This window comes from Mustela nigripes, chromosome 6 (genome assembly GCF_022355385.1).
Source record: "Mustela nigripes isolate SB6536 chromosome 6, MUSNIG.SB6536, whole genome shotgun sequence".
Classification (NCBI taxonomy): domain Eukaryota; kingdom Metazoa; phylum Chordata; class Mammalia; order Carnivora; family Mustelidae; genus Mustela; species Mustela nigripes.
In genome coordinates this window covers 54648844-54659686 of record NC_081562.1, presented here as the reverse complement: position 1 = coordinate 54659686, position 10843 = coordinate 54648844, and the positions used below count along the sequence as shown (strand labels likewise).

General features: G+C 37.2%; 1 protein-coding gene across 1 annotated transcript; it reads left to right on the top strand.

The window, feature by feature from the left end:
* Nucleotides 1–8047: 8047 nt before the first annotated feature.
* TAS2R10 (taste 2 receptor member 10) lies at nt 8048–9001 on the top strand. The gene is given in 3 exon segments (XM_059404748.1): nt 8048–8535; nt 8537–8952; nt 8955–9001. Coding segments are annotated over 3 exon segments (951 nt in total).
* Nucleotides 9002–10843: the final 1842 nt, after the last annotated feature.

Below are 10843 nucleotides of genomic sequence, written 5' to 3'. Positions count from 1 at the left end.
CTCCCTGATATGAGGAAGTGGTGATGCAACATGGGGGCTTAAGTGGGTAGGAGAAGAATCAATGAAACAAGGTGGGATTGGGAGGGAGACAAACCATAAGTGACTCTTAATGTCACAAAACAAACTGAGGGTTGCTGGGGGTAGGGGGGTTGGGAGAAGGGGGGTGGGGTTATGGACATTGGGGAGGGTATGTGCTTTGGTGAGTGCTGTGAAGTGTGTAAACCTGGTGATTCACAGACCTGTACCCCTGGGGATAAAAATATATGTTTATAAAAGATAAAACAATAAAAAAAAAGAAAATGAAGAGAAATGCTCTTTGTTTACGTCTTAGTCTTTTGTTGGCATAAAACACAGATATGAAAGAGGGAAAATATAGTAAGAGGCCAATAAAACAATTTCTTGGAAATACTTGTTTTATAAGTTATGCTTAGAAAGGTAAAAGTATGAAAAAGTGGTTCGATTTTTTTTTTTTTACCATACCTATATATTCACAATGCACAATCCTACCTGATAGTTGATCCTTAAGGAGGAATCCTCCAATAAAAATGGAACAATGTTGTTAATACAGAGAAGACCATTATATTGTACACAAAAATACAGACTTCACCACTTTCTTAAGCTATCCTCCGAAGATAAGGACATAATTGAAAAATGGTAAGATTTCTTCCTTTCTTTCTTTTTTTAAAAGATTTTCTTTATTTATTTGACACAGAGAGAGAACACAAGCAGGGGGAGCAGCAGGCAGAGGGAGAGTGGGCTCCCTGCTGAACAAGGAGCCCAATGTGGGACTCAATTCCAGGATTCTGGGATTATGACCTGAGCCGAAGGCAGACGCTTAACTGACTAAGCCACCCAGGAGCCCCAAAATGGTAAGATTTCTGATTACTTTCAGATGGTGCTATAAATCTCAGAGTCAAGAAGATAGCAGTTAGTAGAAATCTTCATTTTATGTTGAAGATTTTATTCTCCAGGAGCCGCCTGCACATCACTCAAGAGCTAAGTGCTTCCCACACAGAGGGCTGGCTGTGTAAAGCTGAGACTTTATTATGGATTTTGAGAATGAAAAAAGAGAGAGAGACAAGAGAAGAGACTCTATTTCTTAAAATATACCAGGATCAAGTTAACTAGTAGTCTTCTAAATATACTCTTAACCTGAATAAGGGAGACATTATATTTAATGGTCTTTTGATTTATACTCCTAAAAAAAAATCAAGGTATATTTTATTGTTTAAAATAAGCTCTAGGGGCACCTGGGTGGCGCAGTGGGTTAAGACTCTGCCTTCGGCTCACGTCATGATCTCAGCATCCTGGGATCAAGCCCCTGCATTGGGCTCTCTGCTCAGTGGGGAGCCTGCTTTCCCCTCTCTCTCTGCCTGCCTCTCTGCCTACTTGTGATCTCCTTCTCTGTCAAATAAATAAATAAAATCTTTAAAAATAATAAAGTAAGCTCTATACCCAGTGTGGGGCTTTGAACTCATGATCCTGAGACCAAGAGTCACGTTCTCTCCTGACTGAGCCAGCCAGCCAGGTACCCTGTCACACACACTTAATAAACAAGTAGAACACTTCTTTTGTCTGACAAAGTACACTTACTTGAAATCACTTATTTATTCATTTGCTTATAAGAATAAATATATATTTATATTTAAAATATATGGATGATTCATATTTTTTTTTAAATTTTTTATTTTTATAAACATATATTTTTATCCCCAGGGGTACAGGTCTGTGAATCACCAGGTTTACACACTTCACAGCACTCACCAAAGCACATACCCTCCCCAATGTCCATAACCCCACCCCCCTTCTCCCAACCCCCCTACCCCCAGCAACCCTCAGTTTGTTTTGTGAGATTAAGAGTCACTTATGGTTGGTCTCCCTCCCAATCCCATCTTGTTTCATTTATTCTTCTACCCACTTAAGCCTCCATGTTGCATCACCACTTCCTCATATCAGGGAGATCATATGATAGTTGTCTTTCTCTGCTTGACTTATTTCGCTAATTCAGCAGACATATTGTATAATGCAGGCTCATATTTTATTCAATGGGTTATTACCTATTACTATCATGATTTATTTTAATGCCTACATGGGTCTAGATTTGTCAAGTAAAAACCACTTCTAGTTGACTTTTGTATTCTTTTGACATGTCTCCATAATGCTTTTAGTGTTTCCTTACATTCTTGCACAGCAAAATATTTTAGGCTCATTTTGTATTTCTTCTAATTTTGCCCTGTATTTACTATTTCTCCAAGGAGTCCTGATTTCTTTTAGTGTAGAAGTGTACTTAAAAATCAGGATTTGGTAGCATACATACATACACATCCATTATTCTCTCCACGTGTCTATATATATATATATATATATATATATATATAGACATATATATATATACACATTCATTTGTTTAATCATAAAATACATCGAAAGTAGTTTCAGATTTGCTAACACATGCCACTTGTAGAAAGAAAGAGTACTAACTACATCTCAATACTTCTTTATTGTTCATGAATGCCTATATGAAGACATACAGTAAAAAAAATCTGTTCAAAGGTTATTTTGGAAAAAAAAAGTTATTTTGGTTGGTTCTCTTCTTTTTCCCCTTCTGACTATTAATTTAAAGATGTAAAGGCTGTATTTTAATTGCATTTTGCTTTAGGTTTTTTCTTCAGCCCTTGCTTTATTATCTAAAACATTATCATCAAGACTCAAAACTAAACAAAAGGCATACTGATAATAGTGTAATACCTCTTCCATAACTTCCATTTCATTTTAAATCACTTCCTATAGGTAGTCAATTTCACTTATTTCTGGTTTCTTCTTCCTATTTGTATTTTGTTTGTTTTTCTCACTCTTTTTTTTTTATAGGAGGGTATCAGTTTCTTTTTTTTTTAATTTAATTTAATTTTTTCTCAGTGTTCCAAAATTCACTGTTTATTTTAATTATGCTGCTTAAAATGCTTTGGAAAAGCACAGAGCCCCAAACTGCATGAAAATCAAAGAATAACTTTTGCTCCTTCATCCTCACTCAGTTCAGCGGTTCACCAATGAATGGCAGGAATGACCATGGTGACTCATAAATTGATTTAAATGTTGCACCAACTTTGGAGAATTCCTGATCTTTCCAGGGTGGTCCACAATCACTGGACTTGGGGGTGATTTCAGCAGTGGAGAGAATGGGCAGGAAACCAGGCTTTAAGGAGGTGGACAGGTTTTCAGTGTGCCCCCAAGATCAACAGGAAGGGAGCTGAGCTCAAGCCGTCTGCCCCAGGCGTGCCCCAGGCAAACCTCGGGGGCTCTCCTGGGCATCACCTCTGCCAGGGCCAGGAGCAGGGGACAGGGGTGTGTGGGCTGTCTGCTTGGATGAATGGAAGTGGTACCGGGATGGAGGGCAGGGATCTGAGATGTGTGTATCGTTGTCCTGCAGTGATGGGAGATGGGGGTTGGGGGCGTTGGGGGTGGGGGGAGGAGGGCGGGTCGCCATCTGGGATGAGCGGAGTGGGGGGCGCAGTTGGGGCTCCGGTGCTGGCAGAGGTGACGGGGCTGTCCTACCACCAGGTGACACCTCCTCAGGTGTGTCCCTACAACACAGCAGCGAGGTGCTCCTGTTGTAGGGACTGCCCCTCCTATTTGTGTTTTTGAAAAAGTAAACAAATAGGGAGCCTCTGACTGGCTCGGTCTATAGGTCATGTGACTCTTGATCTCCCGGTTGTGAGCTCAAGCCCCATGTATAGAAAAGAGTTTACTTAAAATAAAAATTTAAAGAAAAAAAAAAGATACATACATATTACCTTTTTCCCCATTTCTTATACGAATGACAGTTTGCACTTTCTTTTTTTTAATTCTATAATATGTAAGAGACTGCTTCATCCATTTGTAAAATTATTTCTTATCCTTTTTCATGGCTTCATAGTACCAGAATGGATTCAGCAACGTTCTTATGTTTATTTTGTTTCCAAGATTTTGCAATGACACACAATGCTGCTATGAGAAATCTTGTGTGTATGTGTTTACTGATTCTGACACCCAATTCCAGTGTGTTGGGGGGTGGGGGGAATAGGGAGAGAGATTTCCTATACCACCTGTACCACCCAGCTCTTCACTCAGTTCTGTCACTCTCTACCCAGAGATAGCATCAGGTCCCATAGGCTAAGGGCTCAGTACCACCAGACAGACTGCCAGTCAGATGCTAATCCCAGGCTCATGTTGTTACTTGTGCTTTGACCCAACTGGTTATAAATCAGGGGTTTCCACACCCCCTTCTCCGGGTCTGTTAATCTGCTAGAATGGCTCATCAGAACTCAGGAAACCAGTTTCCTCAGCAGATTACCGGTTTATTACAAAAGACATTAGAGGATTACAAATCAAAAGTCATATGGGGGAGATAGGCAGAATGAGGTCCTGAGCAAGGAGCTTCTGTCCTTGTGTAACGTGGGACCCCACACAGTGGCACTTGGAAGCATTGTGATTCACCAGCCTGGAGCTCTCCAAGCCCCATCCTTTTTGGTGTTTTATGGAGGCTTCACTATATAGGCAAGATTGATTAAATGATTGGTTGTTGGTGATTGACTTCACCTCCATCTCTAATCCCCCTGCCCCAGAAATCAGGGGATGGGACTGAAAGTTTCCACCCTCTAATTCTGGTTGATTTCCCTGCAACCAACTTCTATCCTCACCAGCTTTCCAAAAGTCAGTTCCTTAACATAAACTCAGTTGCAGCTGAAAGGGGCTTATTAAAACAGGACATTCATTTCACCTTTATGGCTCTGAAGCGAACTGAGGAAAAAAACTATGTGTTATAATGTAAGATGCTTCCACTGTTCATAATTATCACTTAGGAAATTCCAAGGGTTTTGGGAACTGTGAACCAGGCACCATGGGTGGGAGACAAAAATATATGTTTATTTTAAATTATAATATTACAGTATTTTTGTATTTTTGAAAGTCCATCTTCAGTGTAAATTCAAATAAATCCAAACTGAAACCCCTGAACCCCAAATCCAGAAATAATTATTTTAATTGTTTTGTCTATCTAGTGTTTCCTTATACAGACTCAATCAAATGTATTTTTATTTTCCAACATTTCAATAAGAAAACTAAATGAAATAATTACATGCTCCTCTTCTCCCACACACTTAGTAGAAAAAAATATATGGGCATAGTAGTATGATACATTTCACATTTTATCAAAGAATTTGGGCATCTGATCAAAGCAGGTATTTCTGACGTAGTCCGTAGAATTCTTGTTATTATTAATATTAATAAAATTTCAGAGCACTTATATTATATTATATATACATTATATATAATATTATATATATAATTTATTATATATTATATAATATGCAATTATAATATATAATATATATTATTTAATATATATTTTAATATATTTAATATATTAAATATTTTAATATATATTTAATATATATTAAATTTAACATATTAAATTAAATTAAATAATATATATTATTACATATAATTACATATAATTGTAATATATAATATATGTAATGATATATTATTACATATATTGCATATATTATATATAAATAATATATATTATTACATATATTACATATATATTATATGTAATTATAATATATGATATATACTGTATATTAAATAATATATAATTATATATTTGTATATTATTTAATATATATTATATATTATATTATATTAATAATATAATTGAAAATAATGTTTGAATGGAATTTTGATTTACCTTCCAAGAAGTGTCTCATCATCAAGGTCACTTGAATCTATTAATATTCTTAATTACCTATTAAAAAAGTGTTTATTAATAAACGTTATCTTTCCAAATAATGTAAGAAGCTCTCCCATGTGTTAATCACGATTTTCCAATTCCAAAGGATAGGATTCAGCATTTGGTAAATGCCTGGGGGTTCAGTGGCCCTCTTGGAAAGGTCCCAGGAACCCTGCACCCTTTCCATAAACCTTGCCCTATGCATCTCTTCCATCTAGCTGTTTCTGAGTCATATCTTTTTAAATAAATCAGTAATAGAGTAAGTAAAATGTTTCTCCACGTTCTGTGAGCTGCTCTAGTAAGTTAATCAAAATCCAAGGAGGAGGTTATGGGAATCTCTCTGATTTAGAGTTAGTTCAGAGCCCCACGTAACAGCCTGGGCTGGTGATTGGTATCTGAAGTGGGGGCAGAGGGAGGTAGTTGTATAGGACCAAGCCCTGACCTTCTGGAATCTGACAACATCTCCTAGTAAATAGTGTGAGAACTGAATTGAATTGTAGAACTCTCGATGTCTGGAGAGTTTCTTGTTGATGGTATGGGAACCAAACTTTCTCCACACATTGAAACTGCTCTCAGAATGAATTCACCCTAGTTCTAAGAGCATGCCCAAATAGTATCTGATAATGTCAGAGCAGTTATAAATGTTTGTCAATAGAATAATGGTTTTCATATCAAATGTGTCAAATGAAGATCAACTGCCTTGGAAATTTTCCTGGTAGCTCAAAGTCAATTAAAAAAAATCTTTATCTGTGGCAGAATGTGTGTATAATGAGTTGGAGTCGATGTGTCTTAACTGCAGGTACTCTAATTCATATAAAAGTCAAATCATAACTTTTAGTAATGCTAACCAAAAACAAATTCTCTACTCTCCAGATTTCATTTTGATTTTTACAAAAAATCTTTATGCCATTACTGGTGATGTCCCCTTTCATTTCTGGTATTAGTAATTCGTCTCCTCTCTTTTTTTTTTCTTTGTTAACCTAAGAAGTTTATCTATTTTATTTACCTTTCAAGGAAGTGGCATTTTTTAAATTGATTTTGTCCATTGATTTCCTGCTTTCAGTTTCATTGTTTTCTGCTCAAATTCTTATTTCTTTTCTTCTGCTTACTGGGTTGAATTTGCTCTTCTTTTTCTAGTTTCCTAAGGTCGAGGCTTAGATGATGATTATAGATCTTTCTTCTTGTCTAATACATGCATTCAATGCTATGTATTTCCCTCTAAGCTCTGCTTCCCCTGCATCTCCCAGATTTGATAAGTTGTGTTTTCATTTTCTTTAGTTCAAAATATTTTAAATTTCTCTTGGGATTATTTCTTTGACCCACATATTCTTTAGAAATGTGTTGTTTGTTCTCCCTGTATTTGGGGATTTTCCACTTCCTTTCTGTTATTGATTGTTAATTCCATTCTGGTCTGAAAGCAGATGCTGTATAATTTCTACTCTTTAAACTTGTTAAGGTGTACCGTGTGGCGCAGAAGGCGGTCTATTTTTAAGAATGTTCCAGGTGAGCGTGAGAAGAAGGTATAATCTGCTGTTGTTGGAGGAAGTAGTCTATAGATGTCAATTATATCCTATTGAATCCAGCTATGTCCTTACTGATTTTATGCTCGCTGGATCAGTCCATTTCTATCGCAAAGTGGCAATTGCTCAGTGTTTCTATATAATTGAGTCATAATCTATTGTTCTCTTTATATTGAAACTTAAAATGTGTTTTGCCTGAATTATCAGGAAAATAACAAAAATGTGTTTATGCCTCTACTTATTCAAAGTAAGTGTCTACATTGGCTAGATTCATTTGCCACCTCTATAAACTGTTTTTCATTTATATATGTTTAAACGGTCATAAATACAACCCAAATGATGAAGTTGTAGTTGATATTTAAAAGGACGAAGTCAAATTTTTGTTTCTGTTCTGTTTCTTGTGGGTATACATTTGACACTCCGACTCCACAAGTCAGGTTAACAGATGCAAAATAGTCTCACAGGAGGATAAGTGAAATCCATGAAACAGAAACTTTCATTTGCATCTTCACAAATCGTACATAGGCATTCAGTCTGAACACATGTTCCTCAGACTCGCTAAGTTATAAATGAAACTGAGGTGGTCTCCATGAAGACATTTCCGATTCCATCACAAGGCATTTTAGGGGTATTTTTAAGTATTTATGAAATGAAATAGAAGAAAAAAATTCTTCCATCAAGCAGCTAACATTCGTCTCATTCTGAAGCAGGTAACATAAATGTAATGTAACAGAAGCAATACTAGGAATTGGAAGATATGATAAGCATACTGGAAGGCCTTCTCATTTTTATAGCAGTTAGTGAAGCGGTACTGGGAGTTCTAGGGAATGGATTTATTGGACTTGTCAACTGTGTAGACTATGTGAAGAACAAAAAGTTTTCGATGATTGGCTTTATTCTCACTGGCTTAGCTACTTCCAGAGTTTTTCTGATATTGTTAATAATTACAGATGGACTTATAAAGCTATTCTCTCCAGATATGTATTACTCTGGCAAACTAATTGATTTTATTAGTTACTCATGGATAATTATCAATCAATCAAGTATCTGGTTTGCCACCAGCCTCAGTATCTTCTATTTCCTGAAGATAGCAAATTTTTCCCACCATATTTTTCTCTGGCTGAAGGGTAGGATCAATAGGGTTCTTCACCTTCTGATGGGATCCTTGTTTATTTCATGGTTATTTACTTTTCCACAAATTGTGAGGATTATTAATGATAACAGAATGAGGAGTAGAAATACAACCAAAAAGTATGTTCTTTACTAAGCAGATTTTGGTCAACCTAGGAGTCATTCTTCTCTTTACACTCTGCCTGGTTACATGTTTCTTGTTAATCGTTTCCCTCTGGAGACACAGCAGGCGCATGCAAATGAAGGTCACTGGACCCCGAGACCCCAGTACAGAAGCACACGTGAAAGCAATGAAAGTTTTAATATCTTTTATCTTTCTCTTCATCTTGTATTTTATAGGCATTGTCATAGAGATAGTATGTTTCAATATGCCAGAAAACAGACTACTGTTTATTTTTGGCATGACGACCGCAGCCATCTATCCCTGGGGTCACTCCCTTATCCTAATTCTAGGAAACAGCAAGCTGAAGCGAGCCTCTTTGAAGGCCCTGCAGAGATGCAAGTGCTGTGAGGCCGGGACACGGCTCACAGCTGACAGACCCGCGTGGGGGCAAATGGATGTTCTAGGAGAATAATCTAGAGAAGAAGCCCCTGTAGACCTGTATTACTTGCACCACACGCACTTGCATTGACTGTAATTGTGTTATTGAACCTCGCTAAAATCGTCCATAATTATCTTGACTACATTCTAGGAAATTTTACTCTTCGAGTGATGATTCGGTGGCTTTGTCACCTTTCCAACCCTGTGATGTCTTCTTCCCACACGCCTCCTGGAGGAAAACCAGCTTGGAGACTATTTTCACTGTTAAGTTTATGATGGTGAGAATAAGCACCTAAAACAAGAGTTTGCACTGTGCTTTGCCCGACTTCCCTGAACCACTGAGAGCCTTTCACCAAGAAGACCCGTAGAAACAGAAAGCAAGACAAAGGGAATCATAATCAGCCTTGATATTTAGAACATGGATATAAGAGTCAGAAACAGAAGTGTGTGTTTTGAGTGTGCAATTTTAATTATTTAAAAGATCACTTTTACTCTCACTGTTTAAATCTTAATTTGTGTGGAACTGGATGTGTTTGATGGGATAGAGATAGTAGTAGGTGCTCGGTAAGAAGGAGCTAGGAAGCACAGCCTACATGGGGGTCAGGGCATTAGAGCCCTGATGAAGGAGTTTTTATATTTCAAACCCACTGACTGGAGATGAAGCAGAATCACGAACCAACTGGAGCTGAGCAAAACTTCTGCTAGAGGTACAGATACAAAAGACTCAACACGGTCCCTGAGTTATGCTGAGGGACACAAGATTAAACCTGGGATGAATCAGTATGAATTAGGAGATGTTCTGCTTTAAGCTCTTACATGTATTTAAGTTCATACACACAAACTTGCACTCACAGATATATCTCAAATGCTGATTTTATTTTTTTTTAATTTTTATTTATTTATTTATTTATTTATTTGACAGAGAGATCACAAGTAGACAGAGAGGCAGGCAGAGAGAGAGAGAAGCAGGCTCCCTGCTGAGCAGAGAGCCCGATGCGGGGCTCGATCCCAGGACCCTGAGATCACGACCCGAGCCGAAGGCAGCGGCCTAACCCACTGAGCCACCCAGGTGCCCCTCAAATGCTGATTTTAGAAGGGAATGTTTATGCCTAATCCAGAATGTGAACCAAGTAACTTATTTTGGTCACTTGCAGAAGTGCATTGATCTTATACTATGACCTGAGGTCTAGAAGATTTCTAAATATAAGTGCTTAATTCATTCAAATAGTTTTTGAACACTAACTCTGTTAAGGGATGAAGCTATAGTGCTGAACAAGAGGCCAGCATAAGGAACAAGATATTCTAGTAGAAAAGCAAATAAATAGCAAATAATAACTTAGACAATTTTATTTGTGGAGTTGTGAAAGAAAAACTGAAGGATACTAAATAAATGATCTGACTTGGTCCTGAGAAAAGAGAAGGTGCCATTGAAGTTGAAATGCTTTTGTTTCTGTTTTTGAGATCTGAATAATGCCTAAGAGTAAGGTGGGCAGAGCGGGAGAGATTTGGGGTGGGGAACATGCAAGTGCATACGTGTTGAAGCAAGAAGGAGTAGAGGGCATTGCAGGAACTGAAGGTCCAATATGACTAGCATATAGAGAGTGCAGTATGTGAAATTATTTTTTAAGAAAAACTCCAATATGGAAAAATTTGATAAATTCCTTGCAGAATTGAGAAAATATCCTGCAGAAATTGTAAATTAATATTTTCTCCACTTTATTTTATTTTATTTTTTTTCAGTGTTCCAAAATTCATTGTTTATGCACCTCACCCAGTGCTCCATGCAATATATGCCCTCCTTAATACCACCAGGCTCATCCAACCCCCCTGACCCCCTCCCCCCCAAAACCTTCAATTTGTTTCTCGAGTTCACAGTCTCTT